At 47.7% G+C, this 26328-nt stretch overlaps 1 protein-coding gene across 12 annotated transcripts in view; it reads right to left on the bottom strand.

The window, feature by feature from the left end:
• KANSL3 (KAT8 regulatory NSL complex subunit 3) overlaps nucleotides 1-26328 on the bottom strand; it is a 517274-nt gene that overhangs the window by 392180 nt on the left and 98766 nt on the right. For all 12 annotated transcript variants that reach the window (XM_078666984.1, XM_078666988.1, XM_078666986.1 and 9 more), the window contains exon 6: nucleotides 9972-10103. In XM_078666984.1, coding sequence (XP_078523110.1) covers nucleotides 9972-10103 — 132 coding nt within the window. The remainder of the gene's footprint in view (nucleotides 1-9971; nucleotides 10104-26328) is intronic.

The raw sequence follows: 26328 nt of genomic DNA, 5'->3' as shown, positions 1-26328 counted from the left end.
ATAGTACTCGCCCTCAGAAGAATAAAGAACGTGATGTATGGTACTCTTTATGAGAAACTCCTTATCTCTCAAACCTGTCTTTCTGATGCACTGGCTAATAAAAGAAATCCAATCTTCTATGCTGCATACCTTTCATCTAGTGTTTGCAAAGGCTTAAAAGAGAAACAATTCAACCATGAAAGTACCATTTTAAGCTGAGACTATTTTTCTCACTGCTGGAACAAACTGAAACAGACCTGCAAACCTTTTTAATGCTATATTGCACTAAAGGAGTGCTTAACTTAGTTGTCTTCTGCACGAAGATGTCCCAGTAACATCCACCATATGGATTTGTACTGGAGTCTCGAAGAACAAGTTACTTACCTTCGGTAACGCTTTTTCTGGTAGATACAATATCTGCCTGTGGATTCCTCACCTTGTGAATATCCCCTTGCGTCAGCAACATTCGGAAATTCTTTTTGTAGCCTCGCGCCGACGTGGACTAAGACGTCATAGAGACACGACCTCGCTCGCGACTCCGCTGACGTCACCGACGCCTACAATAGGCCCACGCCGGCGTGATGACATCAGTTCCGCCCTTTTTTCCGTGCCATCGAGGCACACGGACGGACCAATGACAGTAGATATTTACATAGTATACACAGTACACAATAGTCAAGGCAAAACACACAGAGCAAAGCAAATGCAGGAAAGCAGTTGAAACATCTCCTTGACAACAAAATAATTACATTACAGAAAATCTGGCATAGGAGAGTGGACAACGGGGAGGCGGGTGGGTCAGTGAGGAATCCACAGGCAGATATTGCATCTACCAGAAAAAGCGTTACCGAAGGGAAGTAACTTGTTCTTCTGATAGATACATCTGCCGTGTGGATTCCTCACATTGTGAATAGAGTCCCACAGCAGTCCCCACTCCGGGAGGAGGGTGTCCAATCTTCTACACCAGGAAATCCTGAAGGACAGAGCGTGCAAAATGGCCATCCCTCCTCACCTCGGAATCCAAGCAGTAACGCTTCGCGAAAGTGTGGAGGGAAGACCAAGTTGCCGCTCTACAAATATCCTCTACAGGCACACCTCTAGCCAATGCAGAGGTCGAAGACTTAGCCCTTGTAGAATGAGCCCTTATACCCTCTGGTGGTTCCTTACCGGCCAAAGAGTAGCAGTTCTTTATGCAGAGGACGATCCATCTCGACAAGGTTCTTTTATGGACCGCTCTTCCTTTCTTGCAGCCAGCAAACCCAATGAAGAGCTGATCTTCCAAACGAAAGTCCTTGGATGTGTCCAAGTAAAAGGACACCGCCCTCTTAGGGTCCAGACGGTGCAGTCTCTCTTCCTCCTTAAAAGGGTGAGGGGGAGGATAGAAGGTAGGTAAGGTAATGGATTGACCAGGTGGAAAGGAGTTACCACCTTAGGCAGAAAAGCAGCCCTGGTCCTAAGAACCATTCGATCAGCATGAATGGTCAAGAAAGGGGGCTTGAAACTAAGAGCTTGAAGCTCACTTACCCTCCTTGCCGAGGTTATTGCAACGAGGAAGACTGTTTTAAAGGTTAAAAGTCTCATGGGACATTTGTGAAGGGGCTCAAAAGGAGCACCCATCAGAAAAGTCAAAACAAGATTTAAGTCCCACTGAGGCACAATAAAAGGAGAAGGAGGGAACCTATTTGTGAGGCCCTTCAAAAATCTTAAAAGCCCCGGAGACTTAAAAAGAGATGGCTGGTCAGGCAAGCAGAGAAAAGCCGACAGCGCAGAAAGATAACCCTTCACTGTGGCAACAGCAAGCCCTTGCTGTGCCAGAGAGAGGGCAAACTGGAGAACATCAGACAAATGGGCTCTCACAGGGTCAATAGACTTTTCCCCACACCACGTGACAAATTTCGACCATCTATAAGAATAAATGGACTTAGTGGAGTCACGCCTGGCTGACAAGATGACATCCACAATGTCAGGCGGGAGGGAAAAGGAATTCAGGTTGCCCCGTTCAATCTCCAGGCATGAAGGTGCAATGTCTGGAGGTGGGGGTGTAGAACCTGCCCCTCCATTTGAGAGAGGAGGTCTGCCCTGTGAGGGAGACGGAGCGGCGGGTGAGAGGAGAGGTGGGGAAGATCTGTATACCACACCCTTCTCGGCCAGTCCGGGGCGACCAATATGACTTGGGCCCGGTCCTGGCGAATCTTCCTCAGAACCTGAGGAATCAAGGGTATGGGAGGAAACGCGTAAAAGAGATGATTTGCCCAACTCAACTGAAACGCGTCCCCCAAGGCTCCTTGCATCGGAAACTGGAGACTGCAGAATGACGGGCAGTGAGCATTCTCGCGAGTGGCGAACAGATCCACCCGAGGAGTCCCCCACATCTGAAAGATGCCGTGAACCACCTCCGGGTGAAGCCTCCACTCGTGGTTGGCAGAGAACTGCCGACTGAGACTGTCTGCACGAACGTTCAGAACTCCGGCCAGATGATTTGCCATCAGACAAATCCGATGGTCCTGAACCCAGGACCAGAGACGCAGAGCCTCTTTGCAGAGACACTGCGACCCCACTCCTCCCTGCTTGTTGACATACCACATCGCGGTCGTGTTGTCCGTTAGTACTTGAACTGACTGACCGCGAAGGGAAGGGAGGAAGGCCTTGAGCGCCAAACGTATCGCCCGCAATTCTAGAAGGTTGATGTGAAGCAACCTTTCCTCTGGAGACCAAAGACCCTTGACCTCCAGATCCCCCAGATGAGCACCCCACCCTAGAGTGGATGCATCCATTATCACTGTGGCAACCGATGGAGGCAGCTGAAAAGGCTTTCCTTGAGACAGATTGCCTTCCACGCCTCACCAAGACAGATCCGCCGCAGTTTCTCTGGAGATCCTCACTGACTCCCTGAGATCCCCGTTGTGCTGATACCACTGCCTGCGGAGGCACCACTGGAGTGCCCTCATGTGCCAGCGTGCATGGTTGACCAACAGAATGCAAGAAGCCATCAGACCGAGCAGGCGAAGGACCTTCAGGACTGGAACGACTGCTCCATTGTAAAATAAAGGAATCATTTCCTGTATGTCGCGAATCCTTTGAGGGGGAGGGAACGCACGACATACAGTTGTGTCCAGTACAGCACCTATGAACAGGTTGCGCTGGGAGGGCACCAGGTGCGACTTGGGTACATTTATTGAAAAACCCAACCTGTACAACAACTGAGTTGTCTCCTGCAGATGTTGGAGCACTCTCTCTGACGACTCTGCCTTGATCAGCCAGTCGTCCAGATACGGGAATACAGGAATCCCCGATCTTCTGAGATGCGCCGCCACCACTGCCATCACCTTGGTGAAGACTCGAGGCGCAGTAGTAAGTCCAAACGGAAGGACCGCAAACTGGTAGTGCTGCGATCCCACCGTAAAACGGAGATACCTCCTGTGCGACTTCAGGATTGGAATATGAAAATACGCATCCTGCAAGTCGAGTGACACCATCCAGTCTTCTTCCAGCAGAGCCTGAAGAACCTGAGCAAGGGTGAGCATCTTGAATTTCTCTTGCTTCAGATAAAAATTCAAGATCCTGAGATCCAGGATTGGACAAAGCCTGCCATCCTTCTTGGGAATCAGGAAATACCGGGAGTAGCATCCCTGACCCCTTTCCTGCTCTGGGACCACCTCTATCGCACCCTTCTTCAATAGAGTTTGGACTTCCTCCTGAAGGAGTAACAGATGTTCCTCCGAGCAATACCCCTGGCAAGGAGGGTAATTGGGAGGGAATTCCCGAAAGGGAAGGGCATACCCATTTTCTACGAGATTGCGAACCCAAAGATCTGATGTAACCGATTCCCAATCCCGTAGAAAGTGGGTAAGCCGACCCCACACTGGGCCTACATGATCCTGAATGGCGGATCTAGGGCTGCTTCTCTGTGGCTGGGGGGTTGGAGGAGGCGGAGGAGGAGGAGGCTTGACGCCCTCCAGGACGAGCCCTCGGTCTTCCTCTGTATGACCTATACAAGGTATTCTGCTGCTGCTGTTGTTGCTGCTGCTGCTGACTTTGTCTATATGAACGAAAGGACGAGCGGCCAAAACCTCTAAATTTCCTGGTCGTAGAACCTCTGACCTGAAGGCCAAGAGATCTAGCAGTCGCCCTGCTGTCCTTGAATCTCTCCAAGGCCGTGTCTGCTTTCCTTCCAAAGAGCCCCTCACCATTGAAAGGCAAATCCAATAAAGCAGACTGCACATCAGCTGAAAAATCAGACGACTTCAACCAGGCTGAGCGCCTCGTGGCAACCGCTGTGCCCATAATCCTTGCCACAGAATCTGTAGTATCAAGCCCACTTTGGATGACCTGACGGGCTGCTGCTTGAGAATCAGACAAAGCTTCCTCAAAGTCTTTTCTGCTATCCTCAGGGACCTTAGGGATTAATGATCGCATAGAGTCCATAAGAGCATGAATATATCTGCCCATAAGGCAAGTGGCATTAGAAGACTTCAACGCCATACTAGCCGAAGAGAAAGTCTTTTTTGCAATTTGGTCCTGTTTCTTGGCCTCTTTGTCGCCAGGCACCTGTGGAAAAGCACCCACTGATTTTTTAGAACAAGCGGCCTGAATAACCAAACTCTCAGGAGAAGGATGTGAAGACAAAAAAACAGGATCCTCAGGAGCCACTCTATACCTCCTAGCCACATTTTTTGAAACTGCAGGAGCAGAAAAAGGCTTTTTCCATACCTCCATAATGGGATCTTTTAAAGCATCATTAAATGGTAGTATAGGTTCCACTGCCGAGCTTGGAGAATGAAGAACCTCAGTCAGTAAATTCGACTTAAATTCGACAGTAGGCAATGTCAAACCCAAAAGTCCTGCTGCCTTCTTCATGACAACATGATATGGTTGCACATCCCTGGAGGGTGCATCAGGTCCTGAAGGCAAAGACCACTCCAGAGAAAATTCGAGACCACTCGCCTCTGCTAGGTCCTCAAAACAACTCCCATCCAGCTCGCCCTCCTCCACTTCAGAAGAAGACTCATCAACTCTCTGTTCATCAAGAAGACGTTGAGCTTCTCTCCGAGATCTCATTTTAACTCGAAGTGCAGCCGAATCCAAAGCTGAATTCGACGGCGTCGGAGCCGACTTCGGAATCGAATCCGAGGGCTTGGAAGGATGCTCCATAGATTTGCTAGGAGTCGGTGACGCCGGAACCGGAGTCGTCGACTTCGGCCGAGCCGGCGTCGATATCGGCGTCGACCTCGGTGGAGCTTGGAACTGCCACAACAGAGTCGGGGCTGGCATATACGGCATGAAAGGTGCCGGAGCATATGAGTGAGGAACACCCAAATTAAAAGCCATGGGACCCATGGGACCCGAAGGTGCTCCAGAGGGGTACCACGATCTCGAGAAGACACCATACATCGCGTTTAAAAACGCAGAGGGGTCCTGACCTGGAGCCGGGAATGGTGGATGCTCAGGCCGATCTCGAGGCAGGTTTGAACCTGCTTCCTCAACAGGATTCGAAACCTCCTCCTCACAGGAACTCCATCGGTGTCATCTGGAGCCGGAGATGGAGCCGGAGATGGAGCCGGAGTCGGATCCGGAACTGGAGTCGGAGAATGGACTATCGACTCCGAAGGCGAAGCCTCACCTTCTTGATCTGACACTTGCGGAGGAATTACTTTTGACTTCATCCTCTTGGGAGACTTCGATCTAGAACCAGACTTATCACCTGAATGATGACGGGATCCATGCCTCCTCTTCTTATGTTTCTTATGAGAACCGGAAACGTGACGAAGACTTCGAGGCCGACGCCTCTCGAGACCTCGACCTGGATCTCGACTTCGATCTCTTCGAGTGCTTTGAGGATCTTTTAACTTTACTCGCCTTTAGCTTGGCTACAAGAAGTTTAGATTCTCTTTCACGAAGAGCCTTCGGATTCATCTTCTGACATGAAGAACATCCATCAACGTCGTGATCCGAACTCAAGCACCAGATGCAGTCCTGGTGGGGGTCCGTAACGGACATCATCTTTCCACATTCTCTACAAGGCTTAAACCCTGCCTTCTTTGTCGACATGACAACGGTAGCAAAAGGTCAGAGAATGGAGAATCGAAGAAATAAAGTAACAATATACAATAAGCTACAGAGTATCCCGAAACCGTTAGCGTCGACGACGCGGAAAAAAGGGAACTGATGTCATCACGCCGGCGTGGGCCTATTGTAGGCGTCGGTGACGTCAGCGGAGTCGCGAGCGAGGTCGTGTCTCTATGACGTCTTAGTCCACGTCGGCGCGAGGCTACAAAAAGAATTTCCGAATGTTGCTGACGCAAGGGGATATTCACAAGGTGAGGAATCCACACGGCAGATGTATCTATCAGAATTGGCCGTCTTTGTAATATAGCAATTAGTGTGTCAAAACGTTCATGTTGATGCACACATTTGCCTGCTAGAATATGTCTCCATAACTCCGATGAAATCAACTAGAAGACTGGGGGAAATTAGACAAAAGAGAAACATGTGCTCCTTCCTTTCTTTACCATATCCTCCTCACACCAACCGCCAGAGTACTCAATTGGCAATGCTTGCTAACATTGAATAGACAACTCTTTTTCAGTTTTATAGTAAAGAGGTTCAGATGAGTCATCTTTCATTTGTCAGTGATGTACTGAAGCTATTGATCCACTGCCACTAGAGGCAACATCTCTCCTTGTTTCACTCGGAGTGCATTACGCAAATGAATGTGCCAGGCTGATCTATGGATTTGGATAGCCAGAATTATCCAGTGCCATGCCTAATGGAACTCAATGGAGTATGTGGAATCTTAAGACTTTATGCTTACTGGCGTAAAGCAGAGAGGCCATGTTGATTGTATGAATAACTACTGTGGAATGTCTTACTACAAGCAAAAATGTCAACAGAGTAAGGAGCCTAGCTTTCGGTTCTGCTCCTTTCTTTTGTAGATGTTTCTATTAATTCATAAATGTTCTGCAGATAGATGCAAGCACCTTTCAAAGATGCAGCTACAGGAAGGACAAACTGAAGTTCTGGTTTCAAGAAGGCTTATACCCACTGTATTCAGAGTATGTTTTAGGAATGTGTCCATGGATAGCCAATAACCTATGCGAGAAATTTGAAAACCGAATTGCCCAAAAAGAGAAGATTACACTGCCATACTTTTGTATGATCCTCTGAGTCAATTTCAAACCCAATTGTAGGACCGAAGGTTGATAATGTTTACCATAATGATGAAGCTTAGATATTCGCAATGATTTAAGTGGATGGGGATAAGGATCTAGATTTGCTGGAGCTTAATTGATGCAACAAAAAAAGTGTCTTATGAACTAAAAATATTGTAACTTGAATCACCACCTCCTGTCTGCGTGGAGGTTTCTTTGGGGCAGTATTCATTTAAGGAGTGCTGTGATAACTCCCCCCCCAAAATCTCCACGGTGTTTGTAATAATCCGTACAGACAAGGTTTCGCAAGCATTTCAAGAGCTTTCAAGTATATTTTACAAAGTGGACAAAAAAGAAAAATGCATAGTAACAATAGTTGGTAGTGATAGTTTTTCAAGTTTAATGTGCCAGGAGATCATGACCCCCCACCACCACTGACATGATGGAAATGTTGTCCAACATACTGAGTCAGGATTCATTCAGCAGGTTTTTTTGAGTGCACCCTAAGCGCAACCTTCAGATCTGCATTTCAACCTGGAAGATAAGCACATCTGCAGGTCACACAGATAGTTGTTTGTAGGCCAGAGAAAATAATGGTAGGGCTGACAGAATAAGCCAGCTGACTGGAAGTAGGGATCCTACATCTTGTTCTCAGAAAGAAATGGACTCCAGCACCATATTGAGTTTAAAAGCCTCATTATCTCATGGTTCAACTTATTGTCTGACAAGTCCTTAAAATGTGATCTAATTCATAAATGGCTTATATAGCATTTACACTTAAGGCTCTCAAGGAAGAACAGCAAAGTTATCCTGTTCTTCCCAAGTTAGGTTAAAGCTGTGTCAGTGTGTAGATCACACTTGCCATCATGAAGAACACCGTGTGCTTTGGTGTCCCTTTCATCAGATCAAGAAATGAAGCAATGCCATTACACATTTGGGGATCACTGCTGCCCAACATAGCTAGCACAATGAAAGGTGTAACAATATTTGCTGCCATAGATATTATGTCTATCGGTGCTGCTGGGCAAAGGCCCTTCGGTTATCACCCTCTAGGGTTTCTTCATCCATTCCATTTTCACTCTACTGAGTTTACCTCCCCTCTCTCTTGTAGTGAATCTTACAAACCTTTTACAGGTACCTCCTGTATTGGGGGCCCTCCAGGTTTTAAGCACTACAGCAAGAAGGCCCACTTGCAGAGGAAAGCTTGGCAGGCAAGATGGAGACAGGGTTGTATATATAATTTGCAGGAAAAGTTGAGAAAATGGCAGCAAACAACCAAAGATGGTTGAGAAGACTTGGCGTGGAAACATTTGGAAAACCTCAACCCCCATGATCTGTCAAGATGAGAGAGAGGCAGCTGAAAATTGGATGCTACAAGGCAGAAAGTTTAGATGGGGATAGCAGAATATATTTGCACATACGAATCAACATCAGGAAGATAGTTCACTCATTCCTCCCTCCAGTATTTGCTTTAGAATCCCCAGGGGAATCTTTAGAAACCAGATCGGTAACGCAGAGGTATCGTGGAAGGCATGCTGGGTGAATGATAATATAGAGGTAAGGGTGCTGTTGATGAGGCTGGCTGGATAATGATTTTCCACTTCAATAATTTAGGTGTATATTTTTATGAATGTGGGAGATAAAGCTGCAAGGATATAGTAGACCATGGGATTTTTCTTGGCAAACAACCTAGTGAGGCGTCCCAGTCGACAATGAATTGGTCGGCAAAGAAATAGGATTACCAGGGAAGAGGCCCCGGTGAGACCAGAAACATTAACCAAATAGAAATCTAGACCGAGAAATAGCCACATTTGTTCTCTAGATTCTCTCAGTTAGATAAATAGTTGGTATTTTCAGAATAATTTAAGCCCGTGGAGGAAAATAAAAAAAACATGCTCTTTAGTATGTATTTCAAGATTTAGTCACAAAAAAAATTGTAAAACTTGCAAACTTTAGATCATTTACTGGATGCAAGCATTAGATAAAATGCTTGATCAAGGTCTCCAGGAAATATTTTTTCCAGGTGATGTTGTGCATGTTCCTTTCGGTGATTACTAAGTTTTGGGGCAGCCATGTTGACAGACCTTAAATGCTCTGGTTGTAAAAAGAAATAAATTAGAAATATTACTCTTCACCAGCAATCTACATGCAGGTCATGTGGGATGAGTCTAGAAAGCGAGCAACTGGGAGTGGGGACCCCAGTGTCAGTGAAGACCGTCCAAAAGTATTTATTCAAGTAATAGCAGTACAGAACCACACAGAAGAAAAAAACTCAGGCAGTGAAAACCAAAGCCTTGATACATGAAAGACCAGGGAAGAAGAAAAAAAAAAAAAAGAAAAAAAAAAAAAAAAAAAAAAAAAAAAAAGAACCCTAGACAGTATGTAATTAGTAAAAAAAAAATAAACAGAACCCCACACTGAGGACACACAACAGAACAAATAAAAAGAGATCAGGAGAATATATGGGGTGACAAACCAAATCCAGACAGACTGAGAGCATGCAATTAGAGATGAATTAGAATTCCAAAAAAATATAAACCAGGAAAAACAGTAATCCTGACAGAAAGAGGCAACAAGGAACAACCAAATATTAAGAAATAAACAGGGAGGTCAGTGTGAGCAAGTATCAACAGAGACTCTTCAAAAGGGAAACACTGCGCAGGCACCAAAAATACACAGGAAGAACAAGCACACCCAATTACTATAGGCCTTTGAAAAATCTCTCCGAACTCCCTAAACTATCTATTTAATCACATAACCGTGTACACTTTTATACACCACATAAATACAGGAAGCCACTTTATCAAATATACAGGCATGAAGCTTCAACAAAAATCCACACACTGGTTTGTTATGAGACAAAACTCCCACTGCTGGGTCCCAGGGTCTCTTCAGAAGCAGGGATAGTGCCTCAGCGCTTGCACCTCCAGTTTTCGCTGTGGAAGATGCCAGCATTCGGTCAATCAGTGTTGGAATCTAAAGCAAGGTAAAGGAAATAAAGGATTAAACGATGACAAGGAAACACAACACACTCTTACTTACTATCCTAAGCAAAAAGACATCAATTTAAATACAGAAAATATTCCACCACCATGGGAAATTCCTAGTCTTCTCAAATCACAGGAAAACCGTCTAACTCTCTAGACTACGGAAGAATGTGCCTGCCTTTCGCTCTTCCTTACGGGTGATTGCGCGCTTTACAAATGTGGACTTTACTTTCATAGAAATCCTACAACTTTTGCACATCAAGAAACCATAGAACTCGCTACACAACAGGAACATCATGCAACCCTTCCCTCCAAAAGAAAATTCCACTACCAATTCAACCATTGAAAAATCAAGCACTGCCCCATCATCCATGCGCACAGAAAATTACACCACTGAATTTCACATCATCCATCTGCACAGAATGTGACAACACTGGCTCCTACTAAAAAAGTCTTTAAAAGGAGAAGCCAAGCTTGAGTACTTAACTTCGCTTCATCTATCTGCACAGCAAGTGAAGTCACTTGCTATCTTCTCCCTACTTCAATCAACTCTAAAGGGCGTCCCATCGGCTGGTTCCCCAGTAAAGGCCAAACACAGCCATGGGTATCGCCTTTTTAGGCCTATTAGGGCCAGGAAGCACCTTAGGCCAGTTAGGGCCAGGAAGCACCTTAGGCCAGAAAACCTGTTGCATTGAAACTTACAAAATACATTCTGCCAAAATCACACCCAGATGTCGAGGATGCAGACACTCACACAGAATTCGCCCAACACACTGACCTAATCTCGTACACATCCCACTAATTACTACACACCCTCCAACTACCGAACACACATTCCAACTCATGCTCTCTAGGCAATACTCCATGCACCAAACACTGCAGACCTTATCACAAGCTGTACACCTTCTTAATCACAGAAACATGTTCACGCCCACATCTTTGCATATCCTAGACACCCTTCTTCTCACAGGTTACAACATCCATTGTGTGGATCATGCACCTAAGAAGGGAGGAGGCCTTGCTTTCATCCGCGAGTCCTCCTCATCCTGCAACCTAGGTGTAGGAAAGTTGATTATAATGTGGTGTGGTTATGAGACAGGACCATATAATAATGACACAATCTCTATCAGGTCCAGTTATGTTCTTTAATAAAATCTTTAATTGTGAACCTGGGGAGCAATACCACACAGCAGTCAGGCTTAATCAAATGAACAAGTGTAAAGCATTTAGAAGTACCAAAACAGTGAGTAAATAAGAGACATGACTCATTAAAAATCCAACATTCATTTATAAAAATTGGGAATGATTTTTCAAAGCTAGCATAAATCACTATTAATATGTGTGCATAAAAACAAAATCGAATCACCTATTTGAGGGGTGGGGGGGGTTGCATGTAACCAGCAGAACAAGCACAAAAACATGAAAAATCCAGATTAATCCCACATATTGTCAGCGACACCACAATGGTTTGGGGAGACTGGCCCCAATGAAGCACATATGGCTGGAGTGGCGCACATTCCTAAAACACTAAAAAGTTAGATGCCACATGAAGTTAGGAACACCCAGCCAATCTGGAAACAACACACTCCCAATGCCTGACATCTGGACACATTCCCCACTGGCCCTCATTGTTTCCACGCAAAGTTGAGACCCACATGCATTAGTTATCAGGTCAGAGTAATTTATGACTCCATGACTGGGCCAGCATTCCTTTTCCAAAAAAGGATCTATGAATTGTTTTATGATGCTCCAAGAAATGAATATAATGGCGTTCAGATAGATTCTACTTTGAGACTGTCCTCAGACCCCCAACTCCGTAACTGTTCTCCCGGCCAAAGTGTTTGTTTAAATAAACTGTTCCTGTTTTGAGTAACACCTCGTCTTTGTTTTTTCAAGGTAAATTCACATTTGAGCAACATTTTTGAAAGTCAGCCAGAAGAGGTTGGTGTTTTGAACCAGAAAGCAGCTGAAGGAAAGATCCCTACTCCACAGATTCACATCTGCGCAGCAAGGAAGGTGAGCAGACGCCACAATTGATTGAAAGTTCTGCTGAATCTGTGGGGCGGGGGTCAGTCCTAAAGCCACTATCAGTGAGTAAGAGACTACATCTGATCCTTAGTCCCAGCATTTGGTGTATGGCAAACTAGAAAGAAGTGCAAAAATTTAACATGAGCGCCCTGCCACCAGCAGAAATCTATACCAAAGGAGATGATGAACGGAGCGCTGGAACAAATCAAACACTCACCCCCAGTCAACAAATCTGGGTTTAATCCATTATCATTCTTTAGCTCACTCCACCACCCCAGTTGAGACATGGCCATATGCAAATCAGTGTGACCCATGCCTCATGGGAACAGTCCAGCCTGAACTGCCAAGCCATGTCTTCCCTGGACCGGAAACAAGCATCCTGGGACTGTTTTCTAGCTAATCAGCCGTCATCAGCCAGGCTAGCTTGAATCCAGTGGCAAAGTGAGCAAGGGACCCACATCTGGGCATACCCTGCCAGCTGAGGGCGAACAAAGTGATACCAAACAGTTTTTTTTGCATTTGTCACCCTGAGTGGGATGGGGATTCTCAGACGTGAGTCCTGTATTCTCCATGCCACTGGAATCAAGCTATCCTGGCTGGTGAGGGCTGAAAGCCTGCAACCGTTCCTAGGATGCTGGTTTCCAGTCCAGGGAGGACCTGGCTTGGCAGTTCGGGCTGGACTGTTCCCATGGGGCACAGGGTCAAGACTGATTTGCATATGACTGGGTTCAAACTGGAATGGCATGGTGAGCAAAAAAACGATGGATTTAGGCCCAGATCTCTGTACAGGGGTGAATCTATGATATTGTTCTGCATTCTGTCCATCAACTGTTGTTTTTAGGTCGAGCCTAGAACAGCGCATGCGCTGTTGCTCGACTTTTAGTAAAGGGGATCTCGAAAGTGCTACCCAGGCGTTGGCTGGCTGGCTACAAGCTTGAGTGCGCGTGTGCGTGCACGTGCACGTGCAGCCATCTGCCTTTCTTGCCTTTCCTTTGTTGTCAAGGGTAATTAAGCACCTCTTTCCGGGCACCAGTTCATGTCCAGCGAGCAGGGAATTCCACGCTGACAATAAGCTGCACAACGAATAGCAACCACTATCTTTTAATTGTATTTTACTGCTTCGGAAACAATCTTTTGTATTGATTTTCCAAGGTTATCGGGGAAATCCAACTACTAAGGATACACGGGCTAGATTGTTAATGTTTCATGACTTATCGTGCATGATGTTACATGTGCAGCCAAAAGCTAACTCCACCATAGTTGCACCCTATTGTTGTGATGCCATTCTATAATGGAAATGTAGCCTCAATTGACAATTTTAAGATGGCGATGTGGCTTTATGTTTACACTAAACTTCTACTACATATTACTACATGGACTTTAACACACGCCATGAGCAGTAGCAATTTAAAAATAGTCTGTCTGACAAAGATACTGGAATTCGAAAACAAAAAATTGACTTGTGTCGCTGTTTTTCAAACATTTCCTCAACAGGTCCTATTAAGGGGTTAATGTCCCTTTTTAGGTCACAGAGGGCTTATTGGAACTCCCATCCTTCTGTAGCTCGTGGTCTGGCCAGATTCTGTGCCATAATTACCACGAAGTACGCGGAAGTCACCTTAATAACATGACTTAGCCCTTTATAAAACTCCATTAATAAATAATTGAATAACATTTGGTATCTGCTCCTTGTTTCAGAGTTAACACCCAGTCTACTGTTCTGAGATGGCAGGGTGCCCTACACATGCCTACAAACCTCGAGTTGGACTCATATTCATGTTTTCCACGAAACACATGCCTACACGGGTTCGAGAGCTGCTGTGGGATCCCCAACATGCTCTGCCATGCACCATCAACTCTCGCTCTCTTTCACGCACACAAGCTCTCTCTCTCTCACACACGCATGCACGCACACTTGCACGCGCTCTCATATACACACAGGCACGCACACATGCACGCTCTCTCTCTCTCTCTCGCCCCCTCTCTCTCACACACAGACATGCACGCTCTCTCTCTCACTCTCACACACACATGCACGCTCTCTCGCACTCACACACACATGCATACTCTCTTTCTCTCTCCCCCACACATGCACGCAAAAAAGCATGCGCTCTCTCTCTCACACACACACAAGTACACATGCACATTCTCTCACTTACACACAAAAACACAAGCACTCTCTCTCACACACCCACGCAGATACATACGCGCTCTCGCTCGCTCACACGCATGCACGCACACATGCACGCTCTCTCTCCCTCTCTCACACACACATACACACGCGCACGCTCTTTTTCTCTTTCCCCCTCTCTCTCGCGCACACACACACAGGCACTCAAGCACACATGCATTCTCTCTCTTTCTTTGGTGTGTAATGCCGAAGCACCATTGATTCCTGCTACACACGGCAAGTCATTCATTGGTGCTTTTATTATGATACAAGGACCCCTTGCACCCTGCCAGGCCTCTAGCACTGGTGGTGTGGTGGGGGTAGTTACAGTAAGACCGTCACTGGTGCTTTTAGCTTCACTGTGGTATGATGCAAGGACTCCTTTGCTCTCTTTCAGGCCTCCAGCCCTGTTGGCGTGGTGGTGGAAGTGTGCAGTGCCGAAGCACTTTTGACTTCTGCTATGCACGGTAAGGCATTCATTGGTGCTCACTGCTTTCAATAGGGCCAAGGCTTGACAGCAGGCAGGCCTCTGCTCCCTGTCATGTCTCCAGCAGTGGTGGTGCATCATTCATTCTAGCTGCTCATGGCTGGTGCCGGTTATTGATTCTCCTGCAGCTGCGGAGTCAGCAGTGAGTGCAGTTGTGAAAGGCTAGGGTGGTGTGTGTGCGTTCCCTCACACCTTTTCCTGCTCTACTCCACGCTCCCCGCTTGTCCCTCGTGTGTATATTACAGAGGTCCGAAAAACACAGCATTTGAAATACCTAAAACACGAAAAGATTGCATGAGAACCGGTGCCGCGAGGCACCTTTCCTCTCATTGATTGGATATACCCGCTCTCCCTACAACTCTCTCTCTCTTTCACGCACACAAGCTCTCCCTCTCTCACACACGCATGCACGCACATATGCACGCTCTCTCTCCCTCTCCCCCTCTCTCTCTCTCACACACACAGGCACGCACATATGCACGCTCTCTCTCCCTCTCCCCCTCTCTTTCTCACACACACACAGGCACACATGCACGCTCTCTCGCACTCACACACACACGCATACTCACACATGCAGGCTCTCTGATCTCTCTCTCCCCCTCTCACACACACACACGCACACGCACACATGCACTCTCTCTCTCCCTCACACACACACAGGCACGCACATTCTCTGTCAAACACACACACAAACACATGCTCTCTCTCTCTCTCTCTCACACACACACACGCACGGACACGTGCGAGCTCTCGCTCTCTCACAACGCTTGCAGGCACACATACACGCTCTCTCCCCCTCTCTCACACACAGACATACACACACCCACACACAAACGCACGCTCTTTCTCTCCCTATCTCTAGCGCACACACACAGGCACTCACGCACACATGCATTCTCTCTCTTTCTTTGGTGTGTAGTGCCGAAGCACCATTGATTCCCGCTATGCACAGTAAGTCATTCATTGGTGCTTTTATTATGATACAAAGGACCCCTTGCTCACTGCCAGGCCTCCAGCACCAGTGGCGGGGTGGAGGTAGAGCATTGTGTGCAGTGCCGAAGCACCATTGACTCCTGCTGTTTACAGTAAGACCTTCACTGGTGCTTTTAGCTTGACTGTGGTATGATACAAGGACCCCTTTGCTTCCTTTCAGGCCTCCAGCACTGGTGGCGTGGTGGTGGCAGTGTGTAGTGCCGAAGCACTTTTGACTTCTTCTATGCACGGCAAGGCATTTGCGAGCGTGGCAATGCCTAATCTGAACACCTTCACTGCTGTCTCTTGGAGTACCGAAACACTGCTGTGAATAGTCACAATATGTTCGTGAGTAAGTCCTGCATGTTCGCTCTGCTTGGCATGCCAGTTTAGGGACTAGCACTACTGTAGTAGTACTGTACCTTTTTCCCGTGTGCTTCTACCCCTTCCACGTTGCTCTCTTTATCCTGTGTGATTCTGCTCTCACGTGCTTCACGTTGCTCTCTCTCGCCCTTCTTGTCCAGCCACCATCCGTGTTGCTTCTGATCCCATCCTCCGTGATCTTTCCCGCACTAGTACTCTCCGTGCTGCTTCTGAGCCCTGCTTTCGTTAGTTCCTCCACCCGCCTTAAAAAAAAAAAAAGCTTTGGCACTACTTTATTTTTCTTTATTTACCAGTACAACTTGGATCAGTAAATAAAAAAAAAAGAAAACTTCACACGCACGCTGTAGGTGCGTTCATGTGTGGTGCTTTTACCTACAAAATGACACGGCTGCTGCGACTGCATAATAGCATCTTTTCATTTTTTAATGGGGGGTTCCTCTTTATCCATGCTGCACAACATCGCTAAACCAGCATTGGCATAGCCAATAGGTCTCGCCTTTGGGACATTAAGTGTTTCGTTATCCAGCACAATATCCTTGGTGCAACAACATCAACTGATGCATGGCTAAACACTTATAAGGTACGCGGTTTAGCCATGCAACAGCTGATGTTGTTGCACCAAGGAAATTGTGCTGCAAAACTAAAAACTTATAAAGGTCGCAAAAGCGAGCATTTGTCACCCCGAGTGGGACGGGTATGCTCAGACATGAGTCCGGTGGTCTCCATGCCACTGGGATCAAGCTATCCTGGCTGATGAGGGCTGAAAGCCCGAAACTGGTCCTAGGATGCTTGTTTTCAGTTAAGGGAGGGCTTGGCAGTTCGGGCTGGAGTGTTCCCATGGGGCACATGGTCAAGACTGATTTGCATATGGCTGGGTTCAAACTGGAATGGCATGGTGAGAAAAAAAAAAAATGGATTTAGGCCCAGATCTCTGTACTGGGGTAAAGGTATGACATTGTTCTGCATTCTGTCCATCAACTGTTGTTTTTGCATTTGTCACCCTGAGTGGGACAGGTATGCTCAGACGTGAGTCCTGAGCTCTCCATGCCATTGGAATCAAGCTATCCTGGCTGAAAGCCTGAAACCGGTCCTAGGATGCGTGTTTCCAGTCCAGGGAGGACCTGGCTTGGTAGTTCGGGCTGGACTGTTCCCATGGGGCACAGGGTCAAGACTGATTTGCATATGGCTGGGTTCAAACTGGAATGGCATGGTGAGAAAAAAAAAACGATGGATTTAGGCCCAGACCTCTGTACTGGGGTGAATGTATGACATTGTTCTGCATTCTGTCCATCAACTGTTGTTTTTGCATTTGTCACCAGCAGAAATCTGACATATTGCCTATTTTATTTGTCCCAACTGAGTAGTTGCGAGGCGGCCTCAGAGGTGATCCTGCAGAGGTCACCTATGTTCAATAGTCATCAGGCTAGGAAAGGTGAATGTTGTTAGTTGCTTGGAATGCTGGGCTTGACACAGTAGGTACGCATGTCTGCTGAGTATGGGGTATAGGGGAGAGGCCACATCACCTGAACCACTCGGCGTGGTTTAAACGGTACGCATAGACCCTGGGTGTGACACCCCTGTCCTGACATTGCTGACTACCTTTCCCCCCTGCAAATGCCACAACTCACAACTGCCCAGCAGAACGAATTAGGAGCCACGCTTGACCCAGACGAAATCCGAGACGCCATATTTAACTTGTCCAACGGTAAATCCCCGGGACCGGACGGGCTCCCAGCCGAATTCTACAAGGCTGGCTCTGCTATCCTCGTCCAGGAACTCCTAAAAATGTACGCCGCTGCTGCAGAAGACGCGGCCTTACCCCCAACGTTAAATGAAGCCACTCTGATCTCTATCCTTAAACCTGATAAAGACGGTACACGGATGGGCTCTTGCCGCCCCCTAGCGCTACTAAACACGGACTACAAAATACTGGCCTCCACATTGTCCCGCAGACTGGCCCCTCACATCCCCCGACTGGTACACCAAGACCAAAACGGTTTTGTCCCGACGAGACACACCTACCACAATATCCGCCGCCTCTTCCGGTTACAGAAGTATGCTGTCCAGCAATGGCCCAGATCAGGATGCCTGATATTAGACCTGGAAAAGGCCTTTGGCTCGGTCGAGTGGCCTTACCTGAGAGTGGTTAGTGAAAAGTGCCAGCTGGGGGATGACTACATAGCTATGGTGGGTCTTCTATATGACAAACCAACAGTCCGGGTCCGCACGGGCGTGCTGCTTTCGGATGCAATCCGAGTGCGGAGAGGCACTAGACAAGGCTGCCCCTTATCACCCATACTGTTTTCACTGGCTATGGAACCCCTGGCCGCAACTCTCGGGACCCAGGGACCTGAATGGGGGATACCACTGGCGGACGGCCTACATGCAGTGTCACTCTATGCAGATGACTTACTGTTGTATGTTAGAGACATAACTGATGTCCCTGCCTCCATATCCGACGTCTTCCCGACATTTGAGGAGATGTCGGGTCTGCGAGTCAACTGGGCCAAATCGGGGGCCTATCCCTTCAGCCCGGATACACCGGAATGCGACATCCGCTTGGGCGGTGGGAGATTACAATGGTACCCTACCACCTTTCGATATTTAGGGATACGAATTTATCGGGACTCAATAGACGTCCTGGAGGGGAATCTCCTGCGGACGATCGTCTCAATTAGGGCGCAAATCAGCTTCTGGCACACCTTGCCCCTCAATGTCCCTAGCCGAATAGCGCTGACCAAAATGATTGTGCTGCCTAGATTGCTATACTATTTCGCCAACATTCCCACGTATGTGCCCAACAGAATATTTCGAGACCTGGAGGTCCTGCTGCGCAGCCTCATCTGGAATGCAGGCCGCCCCCGAGTAGCACTGACCAAGCTGTATATGCCCACTGATTCAGGAGGCCTAGCAGTTCCCAACATGGAGTTGTACTACCTCTCGGCACAGCTGCAATGGGTGACGGGGTGGCTAGGCGGCAACCATCTAGATGACACCACCTCGGACACCGCTGCCTGGACGCAAACCCAAATCTGCACACTATTCCATCCGCTAACCAAGACCCCCTGCCCCTCCCAGCTGCACCTTGCAGTAGCACGCAAGTGCTTCCTGAGATGCCTGCGTCTCACCCGGGCAACGACACCATATGCCCCGACATTGCCCCTATTGGGCACTCCCGGACCGACTGGTGCGCTGACTGAGACACGCCTGGACGCAGGCAGGTGTGGACAAGCTCAGTGATCTGCTCCCTTTTGAGAATCTGGCGGCGGACACAGGCCTTCCAGCTGGCCAGTTCCTGTTACATGCGTCCCTCTTGCGCACGCTTACCACCTCCTGGGGCGACATGACAGTGGAACTGCCGATGCACACCTTTATGCAATATTCGCATGTTATAGGCAATGGCTCACACATCATACACTGGCTGGCGCAAGCCCTACAGACACATTCACAACCGTCAACAACGCCACTACAGGACAAATGGGCAGCGGACAGGGGACGGGACTGGACTGACAAGGAATGGGAGATGATCCTAGCCGGGCCGACAAACATTCCACGCAACCCCCGCTTTAAAATCATTCAATTCTACATTTTACACCGAGCTTATCTCACGCCCGACAAAATCAACAGGTACCTCGCAACCACGACCGCTGCTTGTCAACGCTGCTCCCTGCATGGGGCAGACCTCTTACACATGCTATGGCGGATGTATGACGTTACAACGCATACTTTTACAACGCCTACCTTTACAACGCGGTTTTTACAACGCATACCATTACAACGCATAATGCTTTTAGGCGCTGGATAGTGAATAGTTTAATTTACTATTCCAACTCCAGTCCCCGTGGATAGTAGGGAAGGTTATTGGATAGTAAATTAACCTATTCCCTATCCTACAGCGCCCCCCAGAGCAATGCGTTGTAATAGTTTGCGTTGTAAAAGTTGCGTTGTAATGGTAGTTCGTTGTAAAAGTTTCGTTGTAAAGGTTATTTACCGCTATGGCACTGCCCCGACATACGAACATACTGGGAAGACATCATAGCGCTACTCACACACGACACTGCCGAACAGATGCCCCACACATGGGAGGCGTGCATCCTGGGATTGTACAAACGCACGAAACTTAACAAAGTACAGGCGCGCTTCTGGGATATGGGTCTCATAACGGCGAAACGCCTACTTACTAAGCACTGGAAAGCCACGACCCCCCCACACATCCGACACTGGTACGCCTCCTTTACCAACTGGGCGCGGGCGGAAAGCACGGTCCTCCTCCGGGAGGAAACTGCAGGACTCCGAAAATTCCCCATCGCTCAGCTCTGGGACGACCTCCTTAAGACATTCCAGCACAACTGCCAGAAGCAAGGGATAACTTGAAACACCAAGCCCCCTCGCCACTACGACACCAGCTAACGACCACAGCTCTATATCCCCCCCCCTCCCCCGCGCCCTCTGCTTTGCAATACGGAACACTCTGCTGCACCTTGCCCCACAGCAGCTAGCCCCCAACTGAAACCCACACTGATCTCCACCCCCCTCCCCTCCCCTGACCCCACTTGCCTCCCCACTTACAGAGGTTTTTCTCCCCCACCGTCGTATAGACATAGGGAATAGTTAGTTCGCTGGTCATGTTTCCCGACCAGACCCCCTTGTTATTGCAGGTGAAGATAACCGATGCATCATACAGCTAACAAAGAACGACCCCATTTCAGTACACATGGCGCCTGCCGACTGCTGAGCTGCGACAACGCCCAAGGACTGCGGTAAGGTGCAGGCTCGCACCGACACCTCGCCCACATTAGGCCATGACCGGGATACGCCGTACACCTGTCACTGCCCCCAGTCTTTTATTTTGCGGCCTCCTGCTCACAACACTGGAGAAACGCATACACACCACTACCAGATATCCTGGTCTCCATACACAATGGCTGCAAGTAAGCCACGCCAAGCTTAACCGTCTGCTCCTATGCCTCAGTGAGCAATACCACTGCACGTTTTACCACACCCGCGTCGGCATTGTGCACACACGTCTGAACCACCATCTATCGACAGCTCCCCCACTGCTGCCTAACCTTAACGGATTCCTAGATCCTCGGTGAGGACTTGAGCGCTGAGCACAATAGTACTAATGCTTGACTGAACCTGCAATGTTTTTGTTAATAATAAAAGATAAAATACAGACCTGTCATTTATACAACCGACTACCGGAATGTTGCACATGCATGTCCATGGATATCGCCGCCGGACCCCGGGTTGCCGGCCAAATGGCTGTGATATTCAATTAAGGATCCACTAGACTGTATATGGCCTGACCGGCCCTTGCATACCACGACCATGTACACTGTATGTTAACAACGTTGTGCACAATAAAGGTCTTCCAAAAACAAAACAAAAAAAAAAAGACCCTGGGTGTGATATAGGGCCAGCACCTCGATCATATTTTTCTGTCTAAACGGTTTTCTCAGTCCTATGGGTTTCTTAACACTGTTGGTATCTGAAAGAAGTGAGATGTGTTGTCCGCTTGGATGCCGGAGTGTGATATAGGGTGTAATTCGGACATTACGGAAAATCTGGACCTAGGAGATTATGTGTAACTTGTGGTTGGACAAGCAGGGCCTATGGTTGTTGAGTTGTTCCTCTTTTTCACCTAAATTGTTGTTATCTTTACCCCGGAGCCGATATTGACAGACTATCGGGCTCACTTAGTCCTGTGTACAGCGCAGAGCCTCCCCCCATCATCAGGTAGCATGTGCTATGAGCAGCCTAAGGTATTTTTGACAAAGTCATCACTTTTTCTTTGTCAGTTTTTCTCTCTTTAAATTCAATGTGGTTATTACATGATGCATTCTTGTAGGTAGTAGTCTCTGAGGGGGAAGCCAGGGATCTAGGCGGAACTTTTCTCTCCGGACTGAATTTTAGCGCTGACATAAAGAATTACATTTATGCAGCAGCACTATCTGTTTTAAAAACGTAATTTTTTTAAAAAACGATCTTTTATTTTAAATTGTACTTACTTCCCTATTCTGTGTGGGAAGGCTCCCCCAGGCTGCCGATTCAGGGCTCCTGGTCGCGAGACTTCATTGCGGACGCCATCTTGGGTGAGTGAGGTCGGAGTGCTAGTCTGCCTGTCCGCGCCAGGCCGAGTCCAGGCCCCAGCACCTTTCCCTTGTCTGCTGCGCATCCAGCTGTATTCACAAGGGAGGATCTTATCCGACTCAGACAGATCCCTAAGCTGAGCTGCTCCCACACCATCTCTATGCTGAATCCACCCACCCACTGCCTATCTTGTCCATTCCGATTGGTGGGACCCGAGCACCATTCTTCTACAAGGGCTGCAATTAATATAGCCCTACTTAACTGTCGCTCACTACCCAAACACGCCCCAGAAATAAACATGTTGTTACAAGACTTCCGTCTAGATGTCTTGTTTCTCACAGAGACATGGCGATCAGCTGAATGCAACCCAGACATCATGCAAGCCTTGCCCCCGGGTTACTCAATACAGCGCCTTGACAGACCAGCAGGGAAGGGAGGTGGAATTGCCTTGATATATCAAGACCACTTTTCCTGCCGCTTCACCGACAGCCCAATTTTTGACAGTGAAAACGCCTTGTTCTCGATTCAACTCTCCCCTTGGAAAACTCTCTCTGGCCTTCTGATATACAGACCACCGGGCCCCCAAGCTCGCTTCTCAAGCTCTCTCCTGGAAGCTGCTCTTGCACTAGCCAGCACTTCTTCTAACTTTATCATTCTGGGCGATTTAAACCTTCATTTCGACCACCCCAATGATAAAGGAGCGTCAGAACTACAACTTGACCTCGCAGCCTACCAACTTCACCTTCTTAGCGACCACCCTACCCATAAAAAAGGCCACCTGCTTGACCCCCTATTCTCTAACATCCCCAATCTAAAACTGCAAAACCCCATACCCTTACCGTGGACAGACCATTTCTTAATCTGCTTCCGTTGGCATCTGCCAGCCCCACACGGGCTAAAACGACCCTCCCCCCTTCTTCAACGCCGTTGGGCGAAATTGGATACAGAAGAATGGAGCCACCTCCTTGAATGCTCAGTGCCACCTCACGACCCCCTCACCCACTCAGCAGACACCAAGTTCTCTGCATGTATCGAAAACCCTCTGTTAGAAATGGGATCCCTGGTTGGCCAAGGCTTGCGCCAAGGCAAGGCAGAGATCGCCATTTCTAGTTAGGGTAGGGAAGTCACCCACCAAGACAACCCCTGCTCACCCCCTTGGTAGCTTGGCACGAGCAGTCAGGCCTATCTCGGAGGTCATGTGTAAAGCATTTGCGCACGCACCCCCAGCAACAACCTCCCGGGCCCCCCCACAAAAGGAACTCCACACCAGGTATATATGAAAATAGTCTTTGTATTAAAAAGGACACATAGGAACACATACCTTACAGGGTGCCAGAGGCACGGGCAGGATTTACAAGGGAAAATATACAGGACAGGGCCATGGGACCACTGCCAGGAATATGCACATGATGGAGTTGGCATTTAGAACATATAACAACTGGGAGTTTCCTCGAACTAGGACTACAACACAATCACCAGGAGCTTAGCATTAGAATACGTCACGCCCCGGGGTTTCATAGGACTAGCAATAAAACTCACTCTAACCAGTATCAACATACATGAGGCGAGGTTATACAGGAGGGAAGGAATGGCACGGTACATAACACCACAGACGTACCTGTAGGAAGGAAACACAGAATAACTCTCAAGAAGCAAAGTTAACATTAGCCAATACTTTCAACAGGCCAGCTGGCCTCCTGGGGCTAGGACGCCCAGATTCTCAATGTTCAGGACAGGCTGTAAGCAGCCCAGCGCACACCTACACGTAGCAGCTGCCCACGAAGTGCTGGGCAGCTGGGGACCAAGGATGGGGCCAACACGTGGGAGCCTCAAAGACTCGGAACAATGGGCTAGGGTGGAGCCTCTCAGGAGGAATGCGCCAAATGGGGGAGTGTTAGACCTGACATCATTGGCATGAGTCTCTCCTCCATTTTTTCGGTTTGCCTCCTCTGTTTACGATGTTTTTGCTGGTATATTGCTTTGGGCACTGTGCCACTGCTGATCAGTGCCACAGTGCAAGTGCTCCCTATGTGAAATTGCTGTATTGATTGACTTCCATGTTTGGCTTATTTGGTTTACTATTAGTCCCTAGTAGCGTGCACCAGGAGTGCCAGGGCTTGTAAATACAAATGCTGCTAGTGGGCTTGCAGCACGTGTTGTGCCACCCACAGAAGCAGCCTGGTAAAGTATGTCTGAGGGTCTGCCATTGCCAGACCACGTGCAGTCTGACTGTCACGAGGACTGCGCAAGTACACCTACTTGCCAGTCCCTGAACCTTCCCTTAACTTCATGTTAGTCACCCCTATGGTAGGCCCAAGGGCAGGGTGCATTGTAAGCATAAGGTAGGACAAGCCTGACAAGGTTGGCATGTCCTAATAGTGAATTACAGCCATATTCGTTTTTCACTATTGTAAGGTAACCTGCTCTCCATCAGTTAGAATGGGCTGCCAGGATTATTAATGCTATAATCCTAGCGGGCTCGGGGAGCATGGTGCAATGTCGAGTTTGGTATCCCTGAACTCAGGGTTTAATAACGCATCCGTTTGTGTGGGTGGTTTTTGGACTCTGTGTTTGAAAATAGCACTTTTAGAAAGTAGCTATTTTCTTGTCTAACTGTCTACCGGTCTCTGCTGGTTCTGGTGTGCGTGTGACAGGAGCTGGGTGGCTCCAGAGGTCTGAATGAGTCAGTGTGGGGTGAGTGGGGCATTTGCATTGAGAGTAGGGGAAGAGTAGCTCCTGATAGCCTGCCCTGCCTGATACAATGCTGGCTCCGCCCCCCTGCCAGGCGACTGATGACTCTGTGCCTGCCTGGGACTTTCCTGCCCCACCTCCTGCCGGGCAGCTGATGGCCCTGCCCCTGCCAGTGACAATGCTGGCTCCGCTCCTGCTGGGCGGCTGAAGACTCTGCCCTGCACAATGAATAGGCCAGGTGCTTCGGCCTGGCAACACCCACAACAAACCCAAGATGGGGGGAAATTCCCCTGCATGGACAAAGGGATCAAAGCCAAAAAGGGGTATAAGAGAAGGACCCCTGAACCAAGAATTTAGACCAAGGACAAGAAGCCTGCTGATCTAAGGACTGCCTACCCCTTCTGCCAGAGTGCTGTTTGTTGGGGGAATCCTGCATTGCTTCTTTATTTTTGCCAAGGAACCAGGAGAGAGGAACTGTGTGTGTACTCTCAATCTTTGCTAAGAAAATCTCCAAGGGCTGGAAGAGTGCCAGTCTCCTGTTGAAGTCACAGGGCTAAAGGACTTCATCTGCTTAAAGTGCTGTTTGCTGGAACTTGTGAATCCAGCACTGCAATGTGGGGGCGTTCCTACAAAGGCCTTATATTTTGGTTATGCAATTACATCTATAAATATATCAAACAGGTGACAAAAACAAGTGGCATACTATATTAATTCAAAAAATAACAATTTTATTTTTTTCTTATTTTTTCAGTTCATATAAATACTGTCTTTCATCAGAGATAACAAAGAAATTTAATTTCAATTCATGTCAAAATTCACAAGAAATACAACTGAATCATAAATATCTACAACACAAAAATTGTATAAAAATTAACCCTTGGTAACAACCATGTCTCTCACCATACTCTCGTGCTAACAATCATACCACACTCAACCTCATACTAAATGGAGAAAGGAACTGGAAAACTAATTAGCAGAATGACAATGCTAGAATGTGGGCCACCAGATGTACTATTTGGCCATCGCAGCTGCTGCGATGGCCAAATAGTACATCTGGTGGCCCACATTCTAGCATTGTCATTCTGCTAATTAGTTTTCCAGTTCCTTTCTCCATTTAGTATGAGGTTGAGTGTGGTATGATTGTTAGCACGAGAGTATGGTGAGAGACATGGTTGTTACCAAGGGTTAATTTTTATACAATTTTTGTGTTGTAGATATTTATGATTCAGTTGTATTTCTTGTGAATTTTGACATGAATTGAAATTAAATTTCTTTGTTATCTCTGATGAAAGACAGTATTTATATGAACTGAAAAAATAAGAAAAAAATAAAATTGTTATTTTTTGAATTAATATAGTATGCCACTTGTTTTTGTCACCTGTTTGATAT

Source organism: Lissotriton helveticus, chromosome 11 (assembly GCF_964261635.1).
Source record: "Lissotriton helveticus chromosome 11, aLisHel1.1, whole genome shotgun sequence".
NCBI lineage: Eukaryota > Metazoa > Chordata > Amphibia > Caudata > Salamandridae > Lissotriton > Lissotriton helveticus.
This window is presented reverse-complemented; position numbering and strand designations above follow the sequence as displayed.